Source organism: Hypomesus transpacificus, chromosome 5 (genome assembly GCF_021917145.1).
Source record: "Hypomesus transpacificus isolate Combined female chromosome 5, fHypTra1, whole genome shotgun sequence".
Classification (NCBI taxonomy): Eukaryota; Metazoa; Chordata; class Actinopteri; order Osmeriformes; family Osmeridae; genus Hypomesus; species Hypomesus transpacificus.
In genome coordinates, this window is record NC_061064.1 from 3,470,897 (window position 1) to 3,496,384 (window position 25,488).

The 25,488-nt window shown below is 46.8% G+C and overlaps 6 protein-coding genes across 9 annotated transcripts; 2 read left to right on the forward strand and 4 right to left on the reverse strand.

The window, feature by feature from the left end:
• Positions 1–456: 456 nt before the first annotated feature.
• On the reverse strand, positions 457–2,700 carry LOC124468050 (coiled-coil domain-containing protein 92-like). Of its 3 annotated transcripts, none has more exons than XM_047020611.1 (4): positions 2,433–2,700; positions 1,956–2,104; positions 1,812–1,859; positions 457–1,573 (listed from the first exon to the last, which is right to left on the reverse strand). In XM_047020611.1, the coding sequence occupies exons 2-4, from the start codon at positions 2,083–2,085 to the stop codon at positions 861–863; spliced, it is 891 nt and encodes a 296-aa protein (XP_046876567.1). In that variant the 5' UTR covers positions 2,086–2,104; positions 2,433–2,700; the 3' UTR covers positions 457–860. The 3 variants fall into 3 exon arrangements, with proteins under 3 accessions (XP_046876567.1, XP_046876566.1, XP_046876568.1); XM_047020610.1 differs by having other exon boundaries at positions 1,956–2,127; XM_047020612.1 differs by having other exon boundaries at positions 1,956–2,167.
• Positions 2,701–3,127: 427 nt separating this feature from the next.
• On the reverse strand, positions 3,128–7,141 carry LOC124467904 (F-box only protein 40-like). The gene is made up of 9 exons (XM_047020414.1): positions 7,045–7,141; positions 6,908–6,941; positions 5,931–6,486; positions 5,278–5,759; positions 4,830–5,009; positions 4,493–4,734; positions 4,251–4,382; positions 3,789–4,122; positions 3,128–3,688 (listed from the first exon to the last, which is right to left on the reverse strand). Exons 2-9 carry the CDS (start codon positions 6,908–6,910, stop codon positions 3,485–3,487), a joined length of 2,133 nt encoding a protein of 710 aa, XP_046876370.1. The 5' UTR covers positions 6,911–6,941; positions 7,045–7,141; the 3' UTR covers positions 3,128–3,484.
• A 486-nt stretch (positions 7,142–7,627) lies between these two features.
• fbxo40.1 (F-box protein 40, tandem duplicate 1) lies at positions 7,628–11,660 on the forward strand. The gene is made up of 7 exons (XM_047020460.1): positions 7,628–7,815; positions 8,243–8,341; positions 8,624–9,820; positions 9,959–10,245; positions 10,592–10,723; positions 10,852–11,188; positions 11,349–11,660. The coding sequence occupies exons 2-7, from the start codon at positions 8,339–8,341 to the stop codon at positions 11,562–11,564; spliced, it is 2,172 nt and encodes a 723-aa protein (XP_046876416.1). The 5' UTR covers positions 7,628–7,815; positions 8,243–8,338; the 3' UTR covers positions 11,565–11,660.
• Positions 11,661–11,884: 224 nt separating this feature from the next.
• LOC124468271 (TLC domain-containing protein 2-like) lies at positions 11,885–14,067 on the reverse strand. Its single transcript, XM_047020930.1, has 5 exons — positions 13,800–14,067; positions 13,646–13,728; positions 13,461–13,543; positions 12,334–12,521; positions 11,885–12,083 (listed from the first exon to the last, which is right to left on the reverse strand). Exons 1-5 carry the CDS (start codon positions 13,976–13,978, stop codon positions 11,885–11,887), a joined length of 732 nt encoding a protein of 243 aa, XP_046876886.1. The 5' UTR covers positions 13,979–14,067.
• A 576-nt stretch (positions 14,068–14,643) lies between these two features.
• On the forward strand, positions 14,644–20,266 carry aifm5 (apoptosis inducing factor mitochondria associated 5). The gene is made up of 19 exons (XM_047020740.1): positions 14,644–15,000; positions 15,225–15,297; positions 15,637–15,746; positions 15,921–16,030; positions 16,292–16,336; positions 16,466–16,547; positions 16,676–16,788; positions 17,119–17,205; positions 17,344–17,435; positions 17,600–17,730; positions 17,916–18,031; positions 18,503–18,574; positions 18,728–18,791; positions 18,920–18,996; positions 19,205–19,322; positions 19,523–19,621; positions 19,758–19,833; positions 19,938–20,042; positions 20,233–20,266. Exons 1-19 carry the CDS (start codon positions 14,982–14,984, stop codon positions 20,264–20,266), a joined length of 1,623 nt encoding a protein of 540 aa, XP_046876696.1. The 5' UTR covers positions 14,644–14,981.
• Positions 20,267–21,973: 1,707 nt separating this feature from the next.
• On the reverse strand, positions 21,974–24,963 carry c5h17orf97 (chromosome 5 C17orf97 homolog). 2 transcript variants are annotated; one of them, XM_047020709.1, is made up of 4 exons: positions 24,809–24,963; positions 24,203–24,292; positions 23,537–23,694; positions 21,974–23,164 (listed from the first exon to the last, which is right to left on the reverse strand). In XM_047020709.1, exons 3-4 carry the CDS (start codon positions 23,685–23,687, stop codon positions 22,764–22,766), a joined length of 552 nt encoding a protein of 183 aa, XP_046876665.1. In that variant the 5' UTR covers positions 23,688–23,694; positions 24,203–24,292; positions 24,809–24,963; the 3' UTR covers positions 21,974–22,763. The 2 variants fall into 2 exon arrangements, with proteins under 2 accessions (XP_046876665.1, XP_046876664.1); XM_047020708.1 differs by lacking the exons at positions 24,203–24,292; positions 24,809–24,963 and having other exon boundaries at positions 23,537–24,158.
• Positions 24,964–25,488: the final 525 nt, after the last annotated feature.

Here is a 25,488-nt window from a genome sequence, read left to right on the forward strand (position 1 = left end):
TGTTGCCATGGCAGCGCTGCAGTGACATTAACATTCTGAGCAGCAGTTCAGAGAGAATCGTGGGAACATTCTGGAATGCAACTTTTTCAAAGGAAAGTAAAAAAAATTTTTTTTTACAAATATTAAATAGCCTACAACAACATATTTTTGCAACTGCAAATGTGTGTATTATCAAGCTTACTATTAAACTATCAAAGACACTTTTCAAGAAAACATTTTCTTGATCTAAAGTGAATTATCAAAACATGTTTTGGTCTTGATTTAATCTATATTTTGCTGACACAGTACAATGAATGACATGAAGAACACACGTGGACAGTCTGGGTTGCTGTATGCTGCCCTCTTCTGGTTGGTGTTGGCAGGTTACAGTGGAACAGTCAGGCTCCTGTTGTAATCCATACTGACAATGGATGAAAACAAGTATCATAAGAAGAGTCGACAAATGTAGTTGTTGTTTTGTCATTACTGAGCACATTGTTTGAGTTTAATAAAGTGCAGTAAGAAATCATACAATTCAATATTTCTTTCTTCCTACATTTCTGTAATGTCTTGACAGATAATTGTGATGTAACCTACAAAGACACACTCATGGGGTCACAGCAAAGCTAGTATCGAATGTCAAGAATCAATAGGTTTTATGAGTAAGGTGTGTAGGTCCAGTGGGGTGCTTTTTTGAAAGCAATGGAGGTTGATATCAAAGTAAATTGCATTTGATCTTGATATACTTCTACATACTTTAACCAGTTGACATCCAACAACTAACTCTAACTATCTATGCCAACTGCTGTTAACTGATGCCCAAAAAATCCCTGTTTCCATTCTTCTCCACTACTGGTGTTTTTCCTGTACATTTCTCTCCTTCACAGTTCTGTTTCTCCCTCTGCTACTCCCATATCTACCCTCTCCCTCCGCCCTGACCTATCCCTCCACTTTCCCTCCTTTTGAACTCTTTCCCTTGTTTTGATTGGCCTATTCCAGGGGAGCAGTCTATACCTAAGCGGCTCCAAGAAAATGGCGGGATCAGGCATGGGGCCCGCCCTGAGAGGTGATGTCACTCTCTCCTGTGGAACGCACGCCCGGACCCGCTCCTCCCTCACACGGACACGCCTGTTCCGTCTGCGCTCTGACAGGCTCGGAGATGCAGGAGGAGGCGGAGTCAGAAGCCAGTCTTCATCCTCTCCCCCGCCCTCATCCTCCTCTTCCTCCTCCTCATCCTCCTCCTCCTCTTCTCCTTCTTCCTCCCATCCTTCTTCTTCATCCTCTTCCTTTGTCCCGTGCTCTCCTCCCTGGCTTTGTTGGAACAGTCTCAGGCGAGCAGAGTGCAGCTCTTGGCACAGCATGGATGTGGTAACGGTCTGGCGGTGGAGCTCCCTGCTCAAGGAGGTGATTCTGTGGCTACGGCGTTTCAGCTCTTCCAGGAAACGCCGCTCCTCGTCCCTGAGGCTCCGCCCCAGGGCCGTCGCTCGTGCTCTCCGTGACCTCAGGTCCCCGCGGACCACTCCCATCATGCATTGCTGCTCTGCTAGGAGACATTCCGCGGCCTGGCACCGCGCAGCCAGCTCAACCTCCTCTTCTGAAACACATACACACACACATAGGCATCCACACACACACATGCTCATCTCTGTATCTTTGAATTTCTGTTATTGATAAATTGTCTTTTTGATACCATACCTTTTCTACACCATTACATTGCATCAATGCCACTTCTTGTCTGCCCACCTCTATTCCTATTGGATCCTCATCCGCTTCATGTCTCTCTCTCTCTCTCATTCAACTCGGCGCTTCACCACCACCTTCAGACGACTTACCTGACGCGACTCTTTCAGGAAACCTGGAGTTCAGCTCCCCGCTGAGCTCTACAGAGATGGACACAAGAGACAGAGTGAGTCCCTGGGCCCCAGAGGGACGGCGGAGCCACAGAGAGACACCTGGGCAGCTGGGGGGAGACTCACCCTGGCAACGCCTCCTAAGGTGTGTTATCTCCAGGTGCAGGCCTGTTAGCATGGCCAGGTGCTCCTGCTGGAGGAAGGCCACGCCCCTCTCAACGCCAGCTACCTGATGCTCCAGCTTGCTCTTATCCATGACCACTAATTCACCACACCTGCCAGGGAAGGGAGGTGTAGGCTACCAGATCCAGAGATGGCCTAGCTCACTGTCCTGTTCACTGGTAATGGATATGTTCATTTGTTTTGTGCTTGTTGAAATAGAGTGGACTAAGATTCCGTGTGCAATGTAATGGATATGTGTATTTGTTTTGTGCTTGTTGAAATAGAGTGGACTAAGATTCCATGTGCAATGCAACCTTGATGATTGATTCACGTCTTTCTTGACTGCTTGGATTTTCAAAATTGCAGTATCACACAAACACAATTCATAGCAACATTGTAAGCCTAGAGTATGGTACATATGGGGGTGTAGCTACCGCTTACCGTGGTTATCAAGAGTGGATCTGCCAACTTCCTGTGCATATCCTTCATCTTTTTATAGACCTCGGGAAAAAAACATATCGCCGTAACACCAACATCCGCCCGCGTAGACTACCAAGTACTAAATATTTCACATCTCCCAGACGATCGCTGTAGATCGGTCACTGTTTTGTATAGCACGTCCGTTGATTTAACTGCAGCAGCGTATTAATAACCTCTTAATAACCTTCTGATTGGTACACAGTCTATTGGGCGTATTATTCACAACAAAGCCTTGCACCGGAACGGACGTATTGCGTCGATACTCGTGCGTGCAGTAACCCCACCTCAAATGTAGCCTATCAACCGGACAGAGAAGCAATGTTCTTCCACTGGTCCACGCATGTGGTCGCGAAAGAATAATGGTCATTTCCAAGCGGCATTCAGATCTGGTGTGAAAAACTGAAGGTCAAAGAAGGTGATTTAGATAAGACCTCAGATTTATGATGCTAGATGATCGACATCCCTAGTTAGTCAATTTAACAATGGATCCCTTGTTCACCTACTTGATGCTTTTCAGAACCATGGACAAGACCACAGCCTGGACATCAAAACAAGCCCTCTTGTGGTAAACTTGAAAATTAAGACCAACAAAAGACTGCAACCCAACCAAAACTGTTGGGTTATTTTTTTACGAAATAATGTCCACTTACTCAATTAGTTAAAGACGTGTTTTATTTAAACACATACATTGTTTTTAAAGACCAAGCAAAAGCCGAATTCAGAGAAAATAATACATGTTCTGAACAGGATACACCATAATCCCTGGCACAGAAGAGCAGATTTTGTTTGTTAAATACAGCCAGTACACACACTCCTCCATAATCGGTTGAGTTTGGCACTGATAGTAGTGGGTAGCAGCCAGCGCTGACAGCCAACACTCTTGGTATTGCAGCCCTCACCAGTGCTACGCTCCAAGTATTGATTGAAGATTAAAGATTGATTAAAAAGTTAGAAGATAAATTCACACAGCTTAAAACAGAACACATACAGTCTTTTTTCCCTTTGTTTCTTAGTTACCGGTTTAACATGAAGTGAGTGACTAGGCTCTCTCTCTCTTGGCTGCCCCCCTGGGATTCACTCATGCTGGGCAGGGCCACAGGCTCTCGAGGGGGGGCGGTCTGGTAGTAGGGACACACTTTAAGATGAGCAGTGATGGAGGGGACATTTGCAAAATGCCATGACTTCACAGGGGAGAACAGGTGGCTGAACTCCCAAACCTAGGAGGAGAGGAGAAAAAAAGAACATAGGTAACAAAAACATTTTTGATTTCTTGTACTCCAAAATAAACCAAGCTGGATTTGACTCTCTTGCTGGTACCGTTTTGGGCCTCCACCTGGCCCCTCCATGTGAGTAGGTCTTCTTCTCCCAGCGGAGGGTGACCATCCCCCTCCCCTGCAGCAGAGAGGAGCACACCTCTCTCATGAGCCGGGAGACCAGGGCCAGCTGGGACAGAGACAGGCTGTCCAGGAAGCTGGCCATGTGACACAGCACCTCGTAGGGTAGGGTGCTCAGAGAGTCCAGCCCCGCTCCCCCCCTGACCGCCCTCCTCCTGGGGGTAGTAGGGGGCTCTGCTGGGTCCTGGGGGGGCTGTGATGCCCCCGCCAGCGTGTCAGGAACAGTGGGACGCAGGTTGAAGATGCTCAGCTCATGGCTGGAGGGGATGGAGGTGCACAAACAAGACATTCTACACTCAAGAAACAAAGGACTGACCATTTTAACATGGCTTATAATGTAAGCTTTTCCACACAGATACAGGGTTGAGAGTGGAGCTGTGCTCACTTGTAGGTGACGGTGGCCCTGTGTGTGGAGGGCTGGAACCTCCTCTGGCTGTAGGTGCAGCCCAGGTAGGCCAGGGGACACCTCTGCTCAAACCAGCCACTCAGACACATCTGGATGTCTGCGTGAACGTTCCTGAATAACGATGACAAAAACTTTCCATTTCTACTGCAGCACAGCCTCAGATCCAAAGACCTATAGTTTCGCTCGGTCGATGCAGACTCGAATCCCTCAGAAACAGTTACCTGAAGTGTGCGGGCAACTCTCTGCGTAGGAATGAGTGTCCACAGAGGAAGGTGAAGGCGGAGCTGGCCTTGGTGTGGCGGCTGGTCACGCCCTCCGCCTGCAGCTGCAGCCGCAGCTTCAGCGGACGGCCCACCATGACGTCTGCCAGCACCGCGTCTCGCTCAAACGGCGCCGTGGGGAACGAGTGCGTCTGGGTCCCCACATCTACGTACAGTCCATGTGTCCCTACACCTTCACTGATCTGACAGAAACCATCAAGAAATGCTCAGGCTCAATCGTTCAAAAGTCCAGAACATTCCAATCGTATGAAAACCTCACATGGCCTTTTTTGCTGACCTTGTGACCCATGACCTCTATCTCGGCGTAGCCCAGTAAGGTCGTGGCGGCTTCGTCTCTAATCCAGGTCTCCTCGTCGCCCCCCAGGTCTGCCGTGTCCACGCCGACCTCCTTGGTCTCGTATTTCACCATTGTTTCATACAGTTGGGTCCGTGGCTTATAGTGATAACTGTCTGGAATCTGAGAAGTTATTGTGAAAAAATTGAATAAAAACAAAAGACAAGAAAAGAGTGTCGAGCATATTAATTTACATTTAGTCACTTAGCAGACGCTCTTATCCAGAGCGACTTACAGTAAGTACAGAGACATTCCCCCGAGGCAAGTAGGGTGAAGTGCCTTGCCCAAGGACACAACATCATTTGGCACGGCCGAGAATCGAACCTGCAACTTTCTGATTAATAGCCCGATTCCCTAACCGCTCAGCCATCTGACCCACAAGTGAGATCACCTTAAAGGAATGCAGGGTCTGGACCGGGATAGGCTCCAGGCTTCCGTAGACGAAGTCTCTATCCCGTGGCGTGCATGCCTCGATCTGGCCGAAGGTGAGCAGCATGCGACCGTTGTGAACCATGTACATGTTGAACTCCTGCGGGCTGAGTTCCTGTCCCAGACGCTCCATCACCCCTTCATCCCATGGCGCCAGCCCCGTCGCATGGCATCCCCCTGCCTGTTTAGGGTCTGAACCTGCATTTTCCCCTCTCACGTCCCCATTTGCTTCCCTTTTCTCTTCCCCTTTTGACTCCTTGTCCTTCCCCTCCCCTGATTTAGGTTCTTGTCTGGCGGCGACTGCACAGCCCCCCCTCTCCATGCTGAACATTCTTTCCATCATGTTGTATCTGTCGGTGCTGATCTCTTTTTTTTGCTCCAACGTCAGTTCCTTTTCCTCTCTCTCGTCTTCATCACTCCTCTCCAACAGAGGTGACAGGGGACCTAAGGGTTGAAAAGCAGAAAGCAGGTGACAAAGGCTTGAAGGGGGAATCACAGAAGAAATACACCAAATTTTGCTTTTAAAAGTGAATTGTTGAGACCAGAGTTTGTCTTGTTCAGAAAATCACATTTACTGCAAGCCTAGTGTCATACTTCCAACAAACAAAAACAAACCTCCGTCATCACCCTGATGTGTGGGCTTGCCGTTAGTGAGGCTTCCAGTGGCTCCCTCCTTCTCCTCCTCCTCCACTTCCTCCTCCTTCTCCATCAGCTCTGGGTACAGAGTCTTCATTTTCATCCGGCTGTACAGACTTTCCTGGTCATCCAGGGCCGTGGCCAGGTCCAGGGCCTGTGCACCACCTTCCTCCTTCAGCAGGTTCTCATGCAGCACATTAGGTGTGCGGATGTCTGTGTCATCTGTTGGCCAGCGGAGCCACTCCATGGAGCAGCACACCACACTGGCCGGACACACCTGCAGATGGGTGGCCAACCAGGAACGGGGCATGACGATTGGACAGCCGTAGGCTGCGTTGAGGCAGGGGGCCCTCTCATTGGGGCAGAGCAGCGAGTGCTCCTCCTCTTTGCACAGGTGGAAGAGAGCTCCACACAGCAGGCGGCAGGGAATGGTCACACAGGACACAGAGACCTCCACAGGAGCCCTGCAGCGCCGGCTGAAGCAGCTCTCACAGTGGAGGTGCAGACGCACACCTGAGGGACGGGAACGACCACTCTGACAGAGGAGAGAGAGAGAGAGAGAGAGAGAGAGAGAGAGAGAGAGAGAGAGAGGCAGAGAGAGAGGGAGAGAGAGGGAGAGAGAGAGAGAGAGAGAGGCAGAGAGAGAGAGAGAGAGAGAGAGAGAGAGAGAGAGAGAGAGAGAGAGAGAGAGAGAGAGAGAGAGAAAGAGAGAGAGAGTGTGTGTGTGTATGTGTGTGTGTGTGGCAGGGCATAGAGAAAAAGACTGAAAGGGGTGCAAGTCATGGGGCATTGCATGGCTGTTCTTAAGAATCAGCCATGCTTAAGAATAGATGTCAGCAGCGCACAGTCATTACAAAACTGCTAAACCTCCTAGACAATACAAACAATAGATTTTAAAGTAATTCTGAAGTCCTTTAGTAAAGAAATGTGAGCTTGTAATGTGAGGTGACATATACCATTCCTCAGGATAACGTGAACTGTCTTAATGTCCTGGCATAAAAAAGAAATAGTTTGATTAAATCCTACACTAATGTTGTATATTAATGAACTGAAAACACCAAAATAGAATACTTATTAAACATGCATGGCTTACGTTATGCAGTGCTGTAGTCTCAAACAGGGTACCATGTTCCTTGCCGTCTTCCTTCACTTGTGCTTTAAAGATCAAGTGTGCATATCTATGTTAGTGTGTGTGTGTGGGGGGGGGGGGTGTATTTGTATATGTGTGTGTGTGTGTGTGTGTGTGTGTGTGTGTGTGTGTGTGTGTAAAAATAGTGTGCTGTGCTGACGCAGAAGTGTTACGCAGCTTGTTGGAAAACATAGTGTGAGAGTCAGCAGTCAAATGCTTAAATGCTTTTATATACAGGGGAGATTTCAGACAAAGATTATATCTGTCTTGCACATGGTTCTAGAATGATTTGTTAGTCCTGACACTGAGAACTTCACCTCATCTAAAGTAAAGTTTTTAAAAAGTGCCAAAGTACAGACAGTGACCTCTAGTGGCAATGTAAGTATTCAAACCATTGCAGGAACACGTATGCTGTCTAAATACCGAGTCCATTTCCAACTGCTCTTGCCTTTGGTGGCAAGTGGATGTACTGTTGTGGGTCAACAAAAAGAGATCTGCTATGCGTCCTGTGACTTAGGGGCTCTTGCAGATTCTGGGTATGTCCTCTGGCTGCAACATGACTCCACTGCTCTGGGCAGAGACCTTTCACCCTGTGGACCAGAATGCAGCATGGCTATAATTAACCAGCCAGGTGATTCATGCAAGAGGGACGGAGAAAACTCGATGTTATAAAGACAGACGTAAGAAACCAGAAGGGAAACCAGCGTTCCTCCTCCAGTCCACATCTGGTCTCTGGTAAGGTTTCCAAATCAAATAACCCTTCATAAGGTATACATTTTTGGGTTCATTAACTAGCAAGTTTGAAAACCATTGTAGATACATGGAGGGAAACCCTACTGTGACAACTGTTTGCTGGCAGTATAATTATGAACATCATTTCCTGCATGCTTCTTTGCATAGTAATTAGAGTTTGTACGTTTAGTTTTCTGTATGTCTGTATGCACTTGTCAATTGTTTTGATCAACTGGTTTCCAATGCACCCGCATTAACCATGCAAACACGTTTTCAAACATGGACAGATTCTTTATTCAGTGCATCACAGTTTAGTTGGGAAACGTGAAGTATGGAGTTCAAGAACAATTCAATATTAAACCAGATCAAATGTGTTGTGAATGTCATTCTGTGTTGTTTGTTGACACATGAATATTACATTGTTCTCCAGGTCACCAGGCAGATGAAAACAGTTTACCACGTCACTTTTGACTTGAGTCCTGTACAGGATACTCCATGACTTTATAACCTGACATAAGCCTGAGGCATGGTGAGTTAAAGCGATGTTTTAAAATGCAGAATTGTCAACATTTAGGTTTGAACTTTTCTCTGAATGTGCAAAGTCATTTTACTAGTCATTTACTCTAATGCACTCTCTCTCTCTCTCTCTCTCTCTCTCTCTCTCTCTCTCTCTCTCTCTCTCTCTCTCTCTCTCTCTCTCTCTCTCTCTCTCCCTCTCCCTCTCGCTCTCTCTCTCTCTCCCTCTCTCTATCTCTCTCTCTCTCTCTCTCTCTCTCTCTCTCTCTCTCTGCCTCTCTCTCTCCTCTGTCAGAGTGGTCGTTCCCGTCCCTCAGGTGTGCGTCTGCACCTCCACTGTGAGAGCTGCTTCAGCCGGCGCTGCAGGGCTCCTGTGGAGGTCTCTGTGTCCTGTGTGACCATTCCCTGCCGCCTGCTGTGTGGAGCTCTCTTCCACCTGTGCAAAGAGGAGGAGCACTCGCTGCTCTGCCCCAATGAGAGGGCCCCCTGCCTCAACGCAGCCTACGGCTGTCCAATTGTCATGCCCCGCTCCTGGTTAGCCACCCATCTGCAGGTGTGTCCGGCCAGTGTGGTGTGCTGCTCCATGGAGTGGAACCGCTGGCCGGCTGAAGACGCTCACTCACACTTGAACACGGCCCTGCATGAGAACCTGATGAGGGAGCAGCCTGGACATCAGGAGGCCCTGGACCTGGCCATGGCCACGAGAGATCAGAACCACCTGTTTCACTCTTTAAAGATGAAGAGGCTCTTCCCAGAGCTGATCGAGAGGGTGGAGGAGGAAGAGAGAGAGGAAGCGCGGAAGATTCGGGAGAAGAAGAGGGAGAAGGAGGCGAGGAAGAATGCCGCCCTGACCAAAGAGGCGGAGGGGGCTGTGGGGGGGGCTCCCCTCTCCAACGGCTTCAGTGATGCATCAGGGTCTGCAAGGCCCTCCTGGTTAAGCCCCTCCCCTGAGGAGGAGGCGCAGGAGGAGGTTGAGTGGGAGCAGGAGGAGGAGGAGGAGCTGACCCAGGAGGAGAGGGAGGCGTTAGCTAGGCAGTCAGGTGTGGATGCAAGGCTCCTGAGAAACTACAGTGCCTGGGAGCGGATGTTCACCATGGAGATGGGGGGCTGCAGGCAGGCTGGTAAAGGTACAGGGAAGGCCGGTAAAGGGTCAGGGGTCAAAAGTCAAGGGCTGGGCACTCTTGTGGAAGAGTCGACCAAGACACAGACTGTGACCCCCACAGATACTCACACACACCCAAAGACAGACAGCCTATGTCTCTCTTCCTCCTCCTCGTCCTGTCTGGCGAAAGAATCGAAGAGTACGTTTGTATACGGACACGTGGAGCCGATGAAGATCATCACGGTGCGCACGTTCAAAGTCCCCACGAGCTTCACGGCCAAGCACGGACGCATCCGCAATCCCAGCCACCACAAGCGGAAGGACCAATCAGTGGACACCAGCGACCTGGGGGTGGATCTGGAGAACATACCTTACTGGGAAGAGGTCCAGGTGAGTTTCGCTCGGGGTGACATCTCTCAAAGGCTTCCGGTTCAACATTTTGCACATTTTGGGGGAATGTTTATTACACTTTTACAACAAAGAATATTCTCATTGAGACGGTTGCCCTGTGTTTTCCTCCCCGTACAGGCCTCCCTGCTGTGTTCCCTGGAGAAGGAGCTGAGGGGTCACCTCATCGCTGAGGACACCTGCACCGACGCTCTGCTGCAGGACGCGGGCACGCAGACCTACAAGTTCCTGTCAGCGCCGTTCAAGCGGGACATGTCCCTGGCGGACATCACGGCAGACAGGCCCCCGGAGCTCCACGTGCAGCTGGGGGCGGAGGGCGTGACCAGCCGCCACAACAAGGCCAGCTCTGCCTTCACCTTCCTCTGTGGGCAGACCTTTCTACGCAGAGAGTTCCCCGCACACTTCAGGTGTGTTCCTCAAACCTTTAGCTGGGTTACCAATGTTACCATATACTGCTGTCGGACAGGTGTAAATAGTTATCTAACTTTTGTAGAACTTGCACTGTTGCCTTGGTTGCCTTGAGCTGTGCCTTGTAAATACAGACCGTTCCTTGACTATGCATTTCTGATCCTTTATCTTGTGCTAATGAAGAAAACTTAAATGGATCAGAGGAAATAGGACACATTAACTTGGGATAGAGACAACATTGGGGCAAAGCTATCACGGTCTGTCCTCAGATAGCACTCTCCTATGACAGGGTAATGATAATGTCCTTCTTAGTTCTAACGTCTGCTGTGTTTGTTGTTCATTCAGGAACGTTCACTCAGACATCCAGATGTGTCTGAGTGGCTGGTTTGAGCAGAGGTGTCCCCTGGCCTACCTGGGCTGCACCTACAGCCAGAGGAGGTTCCAGCCCTCCACACACAGGGCCACCGTCACCTACAAGTGAGCACAGCTCCACTCTCAACCCTGTATCTGTGTGGAAAAGCTTACATTATAAGCCATGTTAAAATGGTCAGTCCTTTGTTTCTTGAGTGTAGAATGTCTTGTTTGTGCACCTCCATCCCCTCCAGCCATGAGCTGAGCAGCTTCAGCCTGCGTCCCACTGTTCCTGACACGCTGGCGGGGGCATCACAGCCCCCCCAGGACCCAGCAGAGCCCCCAACTACCCCCAGGAGGAGGGCGGTCAGGGGGGGAGCGGGGCTGGACTCTCTGAGCACCCTACCCTACGAGGTGCTGTGTCACATGGCCAGCTTCCTGGACAGCCTGTCTCTGTCCCAGCTGGCCCTGGTCTCCCGGCTCATGAGAGAGGTGTGCTCCTCTCTGCTGCAGGGGAGGGGGATGGTCACCCTCCGCTGGGAGAAGAAGACCTACTCACATGGCGGGGCCACGTGGAAGGCCAAGAAAATGGTAAAAAAGTCTAAAGAACTGGTTTATTGCTTCACTTTGCCTGTCTTAACTTATCGAACCCAAAAGTATCTGTTTGTATAGTCAGCTGTCCTGTTTGAATCCTTACAGTACAAGTGCATTGGACTTTGTTTTTAACCTTTTGTACTTTACTATCTGTCAGGTGTGGCAGTTCAGTTCTCGGTTTTCGACGGTGGATGCGTGGCATTTCCGGGACATTCCGCCCATGTCGGAGCACCTGAAGGTGTGTCCTTACTACGAGACCGAGGCGAGGAGCAAGCGAGTTTTCTTGCCCTGCATCAGCGAGGACACACACAAACCCAAACACTGCAAGGGCCTCAAGCTGGTCAACATGTTCCAGAAGACGACTATCTTTTAGTGGTCTGCTAAACAGTTCATTTCACTAATAACATTTGGTGATATTCAAGGACCCCAATAAAAGTTTGTAAAAGATCTAAATGCGATTTGGTTCAAATGTGTCGAAAGATAATGTTGTTGTTATGAAACTTTTAATGTTTCATAAAATAGTGCCCCGTTAAAATGGCATTGTATCACACAGTAGATTGTACAACAAATAAATAATGCAGTGTTCCCTTTAGAACTACAGAACGTCGCTCTATCATATAGTCCAATACAATTACTTTTGCTCTCAAATACAATACTGTGAGAAGCTACCAGTGGGTATTTATTTGTCTCCCTCTACTGGTCACGGTCAGCTTTGCGTGTGTTGGAAAGCAGGTCTGAGCGCAGCAGGCGATAGAGCAACAGGGTGTTCAGGATGGTGCTGAGTCCCAGACCCAGGCTGCCCAGCATCAGGGTGAACCCGGGCAGGCCGCCCCTCTGCCTGGAGAACCAGCGGGTCATCCATCCCAGCGTGCACACTCGGAACACAGCGAACCTGAAGAGAGGACCAGAAGGCCAGCTTTGTACATCATGGACACTTATCGTAATACGTGCTGAAAGAGCTAAGTCTGAAACTTGGTTTGATGTTTGGAACCTCCGCGCCCTTGTGTAACTGTGACGATGAGGTTGACTGTGACTGCTGACAAAGCAGCCGTCTGAACGTTCTGGGCTACACATTCTGGCGGGGTCCCTCAGACAGTCTGAGACACTAAAGTTATACTCAGAGTATAAGTGCAGCTACATACGTGCCAAGGTTCAGCAGGACGGTGACCCGGTAAGCGACAGGCGGAGAGCCCGCGGCGTCCCTGGGTCTGGCCAGGCGCAGGAGCTGGCGTGTGTGCAGAAACACAGAGTTGACCTCCACCAGCAGAGAAACCACAGCGAAGCCCACATAGAGACGGGTCAGCAGGGGCAGAGAGAAGCAAGAGATCACCTGAGGAGGTCAGGCATGGGGGTCAGAGGTTAGGCATGGGGGTCAGAGGTTAGGCATGGGGGTCAGAGGTTAGGCATGGGGGTCAGAGGTTAGGCATGGCAAACACACACACACAGACACACAGTTTCTTCTCTTTCTTTATTTCTTTCTTTATTCCTTTCTCACTCCATCTCTATCTCTGTCTCTCTCTCTCTTACACACACATACAAACACACAGTGTGAGAGATCCCATAATTATGTCAGTAAAGGGTTTCCTTATTCAACTTGTGTAAGAAACCTTGGACTGTGGAGAAAGGCGGTGTGACTAGAAGGCTTTATGGAGTTAAGACACGTTTTTTATAGCATGCCATATTTTCAATACTACCAGAAACCACACACACAAACCCAAACAGACAAACACAAACTCCTCTTTCTCTCTCTCTCTCTCTCTCTCTCTCTCTCTCTCTCTCTCTCTCTCTCTCTCTCTCTCTCTCTCTCTCTCTCTCTCTCTCTCTCACACCCACACACACACACCCACACACTTACATACACACACACACACATTTGAGTGAAGATTATGAAAGTTCCTTATCGTTTTTCCTGATTGCCTCATGGTAATATTTCTAGGTTACAAACAATACAGAAAACTATGCAGCTAAAGCATCACAGTAAGGCCACAGTTTCATAACTTAACGCATACAATAATCTTTGCTTGAAGGCACAATTATGAATATGTTATACTAAGACTTGACCCAGTTCATCTTCTCAACTACTAAACCATGCTACAGTTTGAAACTGTGCAGAGGGGTCCTTGACCCAAACCAGATAGTATGTCTTATCAAGACACACACACACACACAGTCAAAGCAGCTCTGACTGTGTGTGTGTCAGTCTGTGTGTGTGTGTGTATGTGTGCATGTGTGTGTTTGTGTACACTACAATGTCTATGAGTCTTCTTACCATATAGTGATGGAGGAGCATTTCCCAAGATCGACTCAGTCTCTGGTTGAGGGCCATGTCCAGTAGGTCATAGACAAAGTAACCTGGATGATAAACACACACACACACATGTTCCGGCACAGACAAGTTAACTAGTTAGTTGTTAGCATATTGATCTGATAGTCTAGCTCACTCCAGTTATTTACCTGTAGACACAGATATCAGAGCATGGGAGAACAAGGAATGAGAGGAGATCAGGTCCTCTGCCATTCGAGGATTCTGGTAAAAACTGGAGCAATTAAACAAAGTTTAGTTTATCGTTAATTATCTTATTTCTATTATGGCGTCTGGATTACTCACCATAACACAGCCCATGTCCCCGTTAAAGAGCTATGAACCAGAGACGTGAATGTGTTCCGCCAAATCCACACTTTCCTGCGCGCGGGTTCTGGGACCGGCAGATGTTTCACTAATGTATTCAGGAGTCTAAAAGAGCATGCGGAGACTCCAGCTGTGAGAAGCGCTGTTTTTACCTCCATGCCAAAGCTCTGATTTGTCCACTAATGGTCCAAAATTAGTCAAGTTTCTTCATAACCTCGCACGTTTCATGTCTACTCAGATAATTACATGACTATATGACCTGACCCTTATTTGCACGCAGACTCCGTGCTTTCTGATAAGGGAACTATGCTGATTAGATGGGTGAAATAAGGCGTTGCGGTCGTTTGTCTTGAGTAGCCTTTTGAGCTTAAACAAATGTTTCCAGGTGTATATACAACCTTGACAGTTATTTGGTGTATTGTATTGTTTCCGCAAAATAAAGTGAGGTAGTAGAGCCTAACATGCAATATTTATGTTGCAAAAAAATAGTTTTTGTAACGTTTATAGCTGTGGGTTTTTCCGATGGTCGTTTCCATTTGTCGGTCGCCCAATGACAGATGAGTCCTGAGACTTCAATTATGAAACACATTTAATTTTAGGGTGTAGCCCACAATCCATACCTTTCGACAAAACATTTGTGTCGTTTTATAGCGATGTAGACCTACTGCCTTCATCCCACAAGTTTACGCAAACTTGTGCATTGTCACTTTGCGTCGACCTATCGGCATTCACAGTCGGTGGCTGCTGCCTCGTCAGCCCTTTCTCTATGCTGCTGTTGTGCCACACAAAAAGGCATTGCATTTCTCTTAGAAAATAACAGAGGCAATCACAACTCACATACGATACGTTCACCAATTTACTTGGGCCTAGATTAAATATTGTTCACTTTATCTTGCGTGGAATAGTTATGGGTGGGAGTTTTATCATTTTTTTCTAGAGATTTTCCCATTCAGTCACAGCTTTGCAGGACAGGACCGAGGAATGAAGGTTGGAGCTGGCTCAGTTGCCGGGGAATCGAACTCTTCTCCCATCGCGATAAGTGCATTCAGCTGATGAGCAGAAGTCACTGCATGTGGCCCGAGTCGGAGATAAAACTTTTATTATCATATGTTCGTTGAGTATCATTCATGTTCATAATTGTATAATTGTTGAATCAACGAAATGTCCGGGAGGCCATCACGTGAGTATCTCTTCAGTGGGCTAGTGAAAATGATTCATGAGTTGTTGCATCATCCCTGAGTTGTGAAAGTCACCTGTGAAATGACCTGTCCGAAATTGGTAGTTCAGATGCTGCATGGCCAAGACTTGAATCCCTCTGAGCCAACATTTAGAAGCAGCATTTTGACTTAATTCCAGAAATTGATCGATTTAACTTCATTCTGATTCCAATTCTTGATACCACAGAGTCATCAGATATGGACCAGGATGAGGAGCTGACCGAGGCAGTGTGTCTGGAGTCTGACCTACAAGATGGACAGTAAGGACAGGGGGTGGGGTGGTGGTTATGAGGATGCAGGATGGAAATGGGAGAGGTGGACAGAGGGAGAGAGGAAGAGGAAGACCATATCCACCTGTTTGATTCTTATTACAATCCTCCAAGAACTGTCTTAATTTTTAGAGAACCTTATTTCTCTATGTGCACTTCTGTAGACTCTATGATCCAAAAGCCAATAATTAAATGCTATGGGGTTTTAAGTCGTTTTTTTTGGAGCATAATTAATTTGTGTTGAATATCAATATGTGTGTTTGTTTGTGTCCCTGTGTGTGTGTGTGTGTGTCTGTGTGTGTATGTGTCCCTGTGTGTGTGTGTTCTCAGGATGATGGAGGTGAATGTTGGCCATTACAGCATGCTGCTGGCACGCAGTGAGGGCAGATTCAGCGCCCTTGGCAACCAGTGCACACACTATGGCGCCCCCCTCAGTAAAGGTGCAGCACTACAAAGGTTTACTATACGCCTAGAGGCTACAATACTTCGCGGCCAAGGAGTTTAGAGGCCACGGTACCTAGAGACCACGGTATAAATCCGCCTCAGGATGCAGGTTTAGAGGCTGAGTGCTCCGGAGCGCCCCCTGACTGTAGTTGTGTTGCGTTTGCGTGCAGGAGTTCTGTCAGGGAACAGGATACGATGCCCATGGCATGGATCTTGCTTCAACGTCCACACAGGAGACCTGGAGGAGTACCCTGGCATGGACTGTCTACCCTGCTACAAGGTAGGACAGGGAGGGGGGTGGGGAGCAGAGAAACCAACTTGGTCAAGACACACAGACAGACAGACAGACAGACAGACAGACAGACAGACAGACAGACAGACAGACAGACAGACAGACAGACAGACAGACAGACAGACAGACAGACAGACAGACAGACAGGGGCAAAACTAAAGGAACATTAAGGCAGGAAATTAGCCATCCAGTAAAGCAGGCAGACAAGTACTTATTGACGGAATTATGTTTTTCCCCCTTGTTTTAAAGGTCAAAGTGGAAAACAACAAAGTGTATGTGTCAATAAAGAAAAAGGTGAGCAAACCACATATGGCTTTTTCAGATACTGGGCAAACGTATTCATGTCTTTATGAATGATGTATGTTTTAGACATAGGCTTTCATAAATGTGTTGACCCTATGAAATACTGTGTGCTGTGTGCAGGAGCTGCAGCAGAACAAGAGGATAAAGATCATGAGTTGCAGAGTTTCAGGGGTCATCCACACCATTTTGTTGTTAGGGGGAGGTGAGGCAAGGGCCCTAGGCCCCTTCTGTATTTGTGTGTGTATGTGTGTGTATGTGTGTGTATGTTCATGTGTGCTGTGAGTGGGCACTAGCGTGAGTGTGATGGTGTGTTTTTTTTTGCAAGCGCAGGGGCTGCCTCGTTAGCGTGTGCGGAGACTCTCAGACAAGAAAACTATGGTGGCCGGATCGTCATGGTTACCCGAGACGACCTTCTGCCCTACGACAAGACCCGCCTCAGCAAGGTAAAGGAACAGTGAACCCAGTCCTCGACTCAGGTCAAAGGTCATTGCTGTCAATGCAAATTGCATTAATAAGGTCAGGCTTGTACTAGGGTAAGCTTTTTTTCTTTTCTCCTTTATTTTTTGTTTACTAGAGGTTTGTTGTGCCATTATGAGCAACACAGGCTTTCCCACTTAGATAATCAAAGTATTGAAGATACTTTGGTTTCAAGGACAATTCAGTTTGAACACTATTGTTTAATGTACTACTCAATAACTGTTTGCCAACCCCCCCCCCCCCCCACACACACACACACACACACTCACATATTGACACCCACACACACTGTTTAGGTTATGAATGTTCAGAGTGACAGTATTCTGCTGAGAAGGATGGAGTTCTATCACCAGTATGACATTGAGGTGTGGCTCAGGAAAGAGGTAGGTATTTCCTTCTACTGGGTCTCTATCCTGTCAATCATGTTCGATACCCCATTACAAGGAGTCCGGTAGCATAAATAATATGGTAACATAGTCATGCTCTCATGGTCCATCTTTGTCTCATGTCCATCATGACAGGCGTTGTCATTGGACACGGAGAAGAAAACAGTAACGTTTGATGATGGTTCAGTCCAAAACTACGACCAGCTCTTAATCTCCACGGGCTGCAGGTGCGCACACACACACACATACAAACACACACGTGCACACACACACACACATACAGCATGAACACACACTTCAAAGATGCACAAAAGCTCTCTCCCTGTGTCATACATTTAACTCAAAGATCCAAGGCCCTCATTTTAGTTCCTTCCTCTTCCTGGCCATGCAGAGCGAAGGGTCTGGATTGTCCAGGGATGGACCTGAAGAATGTGAAGATGCTGGAGACTCCGGAAGACGCCAGGCAGATCCATGCTTCCTGTGTAGGCTGTCGCGTCGTCATTGTGGGCACCTCTTTTATCGGTATGTACTGGATGGCATCTGTCTACCCATATCATTATGTCTCGTTCTTGTGGCTCCTTTTCACTGAATTTCTCTGAAGTCTTGAAGCTGCTCACGGCTCTTAAAGAAATAAAAATACAAGAGGATGTTTAGTTTCTCCTCATTTTGAGTGTGTCGGCGTGTCCATGTGTGTGTGTGCCATGCAGGCATGGAGGTGGCCTCCTACATGACAGGCAAGGCCACCAGCATCACCGTGATTGGCAGCAGTGAGCTGCCCTACCAGAAGACCCTGGGGCCCGAGATCGGCAAGATCACCATGATGGTGATTACATTTACATTTTACATTTTACATTTAGCAGACGCTCTTATCCAGAGCAACTTACAGTAAGTACAGGGACATTCCCCCCGAGGCAAGTAAGGTGAAGTGCCTTGCCCAAGGACACAACATAATTTGGCACGGCCGGGAATCAAACCAACAACCTTTTGATTAATAGCCCGACTCCATAACCGCTCAGCCACCTGACTCCCATGGTGAGGAAGGAGAAACAGAGAAAGAGCATCTCCTGATGTTTAGCTCTGGGCTCCATTCACTGTAAACAAGTATGGATAATTAAAATGATGGCCCAGTCTGACCGTCTCCCAGCCCACTTTGCTATTTTACCTCACAGAGAAACAGCCGTTCCGCTTTTGTTTTTGTGAGAGAAAAAAAACAGAACGTTCTCCCACTGACGTTTCCCTGGGAGATCCACCCGTCTGTCTGGTTAACCCTCACCCTTTCTCCCTGTCTCAATAGATGCTGACAGAGAAGAAGGTGAAGTTCTACATGAACGACATGGTCACAGAGGTCCGAGGAGAGGAAGGCAAGGTACAGCACAGAGGACACTGTGCTGTCTGTGTCAATACGTCTGTGCAATGTCAAGCTTCTCCAGATTGCCGTCCGTCATTACAGGGAGGGATGTGTGCATTCCCTAGCAGCTGGTCTGTACCGAGGTGTGTGTGTGTGTGTGTGTGTTTACAGGTGAAGGATGTGGTGCTAAAGAGTGGGAATGTCATTCCTGCAGATGTACTGATAGTGGGAATCGGTGAGTACAACACAGGCCGTACTGGTTATCGTTGTATATGATCTCATGTGCAGTATAATGTGTATTGTATCAAATGCCTCAGCAAGGTAAACCGAAAGTCAACGCTATGCTGCACCACCCCACCTCAGGTGTCGTCAACAACTCAGAGGTGCTACATGGAAGTCGCGTAGCCATGGACTCCAAGAGCTCCGTCATCGTGGATAAGGTGAGACCCCCCCCCGGGGGGGGACCAACAGCTGCAGCTGAAGCCTGTACTACGTGGGCTCTGTGTCTCTGTCTCAGAAGGACGATAATAGTCGTCAGAAACTAGTTGTGAGGTCCAGTGTAAGCAAAGTTCTGCACGGGATTATGCAAAAAGACAGGTTTTGGCCGAGGTACGAGAGAGGACAAATGCTTGTTGTGGTTGTGTCCAGTATATGCAGACCAACATCCCCGGGGTGTTTTGTGGGGGAGACCTGGCCACCTTCCCTCTGGCTATGGCCAAGGGCCAACGGGTCACCCTTGGACACTGGCAGATGGCACAAGCACACGGTAACAGCCTCACTGTGACTCTGAACTAAGACAAGAGACGTAAACTGAATCTGGGAAAATTAATCGTTACAATGATACCATGTGTGTCATTTTATTAAATAATGCAATGTTCCTTGATATTAAGTAATTCTGTTACACGTGGGTACAAGTGCGAGTGAATATGTCATAATGGAATATGGAATATTATGTGGCTGATGTAGGGAGGATAGCAGCCCTGAACATGCTGAACAAAGAAACTGAGCTGAACTCTGTCCCCTTCTATTGGACTGTCTTACTGGGGAAGACAATCAGATACACAGGTATCTTATAACACACACACACACACACCTACTTATCTGGTAAACTGTGTAGCCTTTTCTGGCACTATTTGAAAATGGGCTGTACAGTATATTTGATATGATGGTTTGATACACCTTTGTGTGTTTGTGAGTGCAGGTTATGGGGAAGGCTACACCGAGTTAGTAGTAAAAGGAAAAGTGGAGGATTTGAATTTCTTGGCATTTTACATCAAGTGAGTCAACAACAAACGTCATTGTCATGCGACCATGTCATTGTTACCATGGAGACAGAAGTTGGTGTGTGTGTATTAAGATTTTTTGTCTCTTTTACCTTCAGGGATAACGAGGTCATAGCTGCAGCCAGTTTGAACTATGACCCTGCGGTGTCTGTGATCGCTGAGAGATTTGTAACAGGAAAGGTCATCACAAAGAAGGAAGCTCAGTATGTGACCAACTATTCTACTCTTTCTTAAGCTTTCATTCATAGTAACCCTTCTTGCAATTTTTGCCTTGAGATTCAGAGGCAAGCAGACATACAGACAGACACACTGACAAGCAGGCACGCAGATAGGAAGACAGACAGACAGACATACAGACAATCATGGTTCCTGTCCTTCTTCTAATGAAACTAGATCAGATGACCTGAGCTGGCTGAAGCTGTCCTGATCATCACTCCATCCACTCACCCGCCACATCACCAGCTCAACTTCAACAAACACTCCAGATGTCCTCCAGGGCCCTGCCTCCCCTCATCCCTCTCCACGAGGGATCAAGGATTCCCTACCTTCAAGAATTTTGTCTCCTCAATGGAAGTGTCCCATGTATCTGAAGAGGATATTTGTTCGAGTTCCTGAAGTTCAGTAGGAAAGCATTAAACAGCTGATACTGTCCAAAGTATAGTCCTCTGGTACACATTGTGTAGAAGTGCTATATTTATACTGTATACTGAATCTGTAATGCCATGAATCGTTTTGGGAATCTTACCTGCAACTTTGTTGAGTCAAGAGGGGGGGGGGGGGGGGGGGGGGGGGGGGGGGGGGGGGGGGGGGGGGGGGGGGGGGGGGGGGGGAACCACAGATACCTCAGACACACACAGCTTTTGAGGATTCAAAGTTTTGATTTCTCATGGATTTCATTTTTTGCTTTCTTTTTTTGCTGAATTGTACAGGTTGTGTCCTCGGGTTGATGTCAACTATCTTTTACAAAAGTTTCATGACACGAGAGATGATCCCAGCAAATGATTCAGTATTTTCTATTGATATGCGAGTGTCATAGTCCACTTGTTCGCCACAGTTTTGGGTCCATGCAAACAGTTGGAAACCATCAGCCAGTAGTGAGTGATGGAAAATCACTGGCGACCTTAATGGCCAGTGTGGGTGCGTAGATGGCCCAATCAGAGGCCTTGGCTGGGGGATTAAGAGAACAGAGGACGAGGGGTCGGGTCTTTGAAGCAGGGATGCTGAATTAGGCAACGATGACAAAACAGACCTATGGAGAATAATGGACTTGGACAAACAGACAAAGCGTCAACACCAAACCCTTACAAAAGAACTGCTGTGCCTCTTTCTCTTTACCTCTCTCTTTCTGTTACACCTCAGTCTCTCTTTCCCCTCTCTACCATCAATTTACTGTTGCCCCCTCCCTCGTTCATGTTTTCTACCCACTTATTACTTTCAACACTCATCTCAGACGTCCTCAGGTCCGTCCCGTACTATGTGTGGAAGGTATGGAACATACAGTTTATATTTATTGAGTCAAACATGGAGTTCAATTGATCTCCTGTTGACTCTGTTCATATCAGGTTTTGTCTATGTCAGCATGTCTTTCTGAATGCTTCTGGACAGCGAATCTATCCAACCACAAGATGGTGGTAACACTTTACATTTAACCTATATTATCTACAGTCTCGTGTAACTACAACAATACCCATAGAAACATTGTAGGAAAAAAGTTCCAATGAAACGAAAACTTGTCTGAATAATGCCAAGGTGTGGATGAACTTGACATTATTCAGACAAGTTTTGTTGCATTTGACCTTTTTGTGGGGGGGTCAACTTTTCAGGAACAACGATATCCTTACCTGTCACTCATCTTTCTTTGATCACTGTCTATGGTGGCAGTTGACTTATTCAGGTATCATGTGTACCTCCCAGTAATGACCCAGTATTTCTAATCAACTCTGGGGAAAGCCTATCTGAACTGAAAAACTAAGTTAACCAACAATAAGATCTTCCCTGTTTGAGATGCATTGATAGACACAGATCGGCATCTGAAATACAACAAGGAAATTGTCTACCCTTTCATAAAATGCCAAAGAACACAAATACATTTTAGAAATATAGTCTAGAATTGTTTTATTACAGCTGTGGGGAAACCATGTAAAACATCCAGAAGAATCTAGAAGCCAATCACCACTTGCTACTTATGACTGAGGAGAGCTCTTGCACTGTGTATGGGCAGGGTCTGCCTTTGACATGTACTGTTGCAGCTTATCTATTTCTCTTTGTACTGACTTTGAAAAATAAAGGACACCTTTGACATGGCAGAACGTGTGGTTTCATCTATATACATTTTGGTACATGCACCAGTAGGCATTGCTAATCTTTCGTCCTTGCACGACACAATCCTTTCCGTTACTAGTTGTGTGACGAACAGAGCTACTGGACATTTACATTCATGACAGCCACCAATGAGAACAGGTAACTACTCTGCGGTTTACAAAAATACTCAATTATTTAGAAGGAGCAGTTAAACTCTACAAATCCTCCATTAACATTTAAAGGCATCCTGTGGTACACTGGTGTTTTGTAAGGTAACTGTAGTAGCCTCATCTCTGTACAGTACCACAAGACCAAGGGTAGTTGCTGTGTGGGACTGCACTGCGCAGTGGACTGTTCAACCCTGGTCAACACCTAATTATTACAGTGATAATGACAGTAGGTGTTCTTCAGGTGCAATTCACTTAATTCCTGAATTAAATAGGTTGCTATTGTTGAATACAGTCTTACAACGCCACCTATGGGTTGCAATAAGAAGGCTGAATAAACTGGATGATACTCCTTCCTTATCGCAGTTTATTTCTTTATCACATGAATTTAACAAAATTAGAAAGCTGTAAAACAATGAATATCTATTCTTAATTATGCTATTGGTCCTGTAAAAGTTAAGTCACAACATTGCGATCCTCTTTATCTCTGTTTGAGTCCTGATTTAAAACAGGTGTCTTGGCTCTTGCGATCAGAGCCTGTCTGTGGACCAGGTAACGCTGGCGCCTGTTAGCCCTGTACACCTCCAGCCTCTTCTCTTCCGCCAAGGGGTCCTCCAGAACTCCTTCCCACCTAAGGCTCTCCTTGACCTGGGCACTGATCTCCACCATACGTGCCTGAGATGGAGCTCCCGTCACTGATGACATCCCAGATGGGGTCTTGCCTTCTTTGGGTGGCCTTGTCCTTCTTCTGGCACCCTCCCCATGTCTCAAACGACCTTTGACCTTGACCGTTTGGTCAGCGGACTCTTCAGACAGGGGGGGTCTCGTGGGCGTGGCTAGAGGGGGGGAAGCCTTCTCTGTGAGACAGCAAGACCACAACAGTTAGGTTGACCTTAATGACTCTCCAGGGAGCCACGGTGCTTGCAAGGATAAAACTAATGGTTTAGTTTACACTCATTAAGGTTAATGGAGCAAATTGTCGACACTGGGGGTTAATTCTCCAGAGACCTGTTCTGCCAAACACTATATTCTCTGCCTTCAAACATAATCCATTATGTACAGTCAAATGTAATTATAAGGAAGGATGGATTTGTAGCTCAAAGTCATTGATAGTTGACAAACATTAGCGTACATTTCTTTTGGATTAATAACTACGATGGAAGCAACTTCTTCTTTCTCACACACAAACACAACGCACACCAGCTCAGACCTTTTCTAACATAAGTTACCTGTATCATCTGAATTTTGAGGAGTACTTGAATGCCCTCTTTTCTTGGATGCATTCGTCAGTTTCTTCTTGTCTTTCTTCTTCGCTCTCTTCTCTTTGTTTTCAGTGTTCTTGGGTAGCAAAAGCAGTTTACAGTCTTCCCTCTCTCGCATTATTATACTTTGTTTATGTGCGGTCGTTGAAAAAGTAATCGTTTTTAAAAGAAATAAAACACTATCAGAAACAGGGTGACCATCGATAGGTTGGAAAAAATTGTTAACATTTGCAAAATCATTTTCTAAACATTTACAAAGTAGCGTAGGCCTTCTTGAGTGCACTGACAATGTGGCTGCTGCAATCTTTGACTGCGAGTTTCGTGCCAAGGGACGCGTCTCCATGGAAACAAAGAACTCCTCCCACACACTACAAGGTCTCGTTTCTGTCTGTGGGGGCCAAGTCTACTCTCTCTGATGTTAACTAACATCATAATCTCGTTGGACTTTTGTGATGGCTGTCACAGTCAGAACTATTTCCTGAATAGGTATGTTTCTTAAATGTTTATAAAATGGCATACGTAAAACATGTCCGATTTCATTATGGCTGCAAAGTAAACAATTTATGTCGCCTATAATTGACTAAAAAAGTTTCACAGGTACAGCCCTCATAACTCTAATCAGCAACTTATTACCTCTTTGATATGTCATGGGAGCTCGAGGGGAAACTAGAGAGGCGTGGGAGCTGAGGCTGTGTTCTATTTCAGGCACTCTCCACAGTCCACCTGCGGACAAATGATGGGTCCGTTTAGGATGACAATGTGGTCTTATTCAGCATTCAGTCATTCTCACATAAACAGCACATAAACTATATGTATATATTTTCAGTCATTACATCAATGCGACAGTCAGAACCCAATTCTGCAGGTCAAATCTCTTTACATTTGTACTGTACATGTGATCAACCATCAATAGCCTACTACTAGACAGATCCACATCCCATAAGAAAACGATAAATATTCAACTTGACCGTTTAAATGGGAAAACCTGCAAAAGTCTGCCAGCAGAATCAAAACATCTCAACCAAATATCACTGCTTTCATGTCCAACAGGACATTATGTTGTCAAGCGTGTGCTAAAAAAACGAACAAAGAAAATGTAATGGAAGTGTCATTCCGGATTGAATTAAAGTCTGGATTTGTCAGCATCCTCAGCATGCAGTTCGGTATTTCCCCAGGAGTTTCCATCCTATTTCAGGCGCACACACACACACACACACACATGCACACACACTGACTAACCTTTCTAGCTGCAGCTATGTTTGGCCTTTGGGCGCTATGTTCCATCTGTGGGATCTTATACCCAGGGCCCACCTGAACTAAGAATAGAACAAATTTCCAAGCCAAAACAAGACCACACAGCTTCCATACTTCCTCCAGACATCTACGGCATCCCTGGAGGTCTCTGATAGCTGGAAAGGTGAAGAAGAAGTTGAAAGGAAAAACTAGAAATGTGGCTACTAAACACAAGCCCTGCCTCTCACAAAGCGATGCTATTATTAATATTGTTATATTGATAATCCTTGAGAGTTTAACACGTGCCTTGGCCTAATGTTTGTTTGATGGACCCACAGTATCCAGGGAATGGCACAGACAGACAGCTGACGCTGTCAAGTGAAGGGTCACAGAGCTTCCACCATCAGGTGACAGAGAAGAGACAGCACTGGCTCTCATGACGTGATTCAGACTTAAAGCCACAGGCCCCATTATTGTTTCTATCAAAAAATGCCTTGTCATCTCTGTCAAAAGACTGGAATCCTTTGACTGTTCGATGTACAACGGTTACAAACACACACACACACACAAACACACACACACACTCCTGCTGACGCACAAAGTGGGAAGCAGGATAAGGGCAGGTTGACCTACATCTGGAAACAATCTGTTTGGATAATAGAGTAATAGAGTAAGTATATAGACAA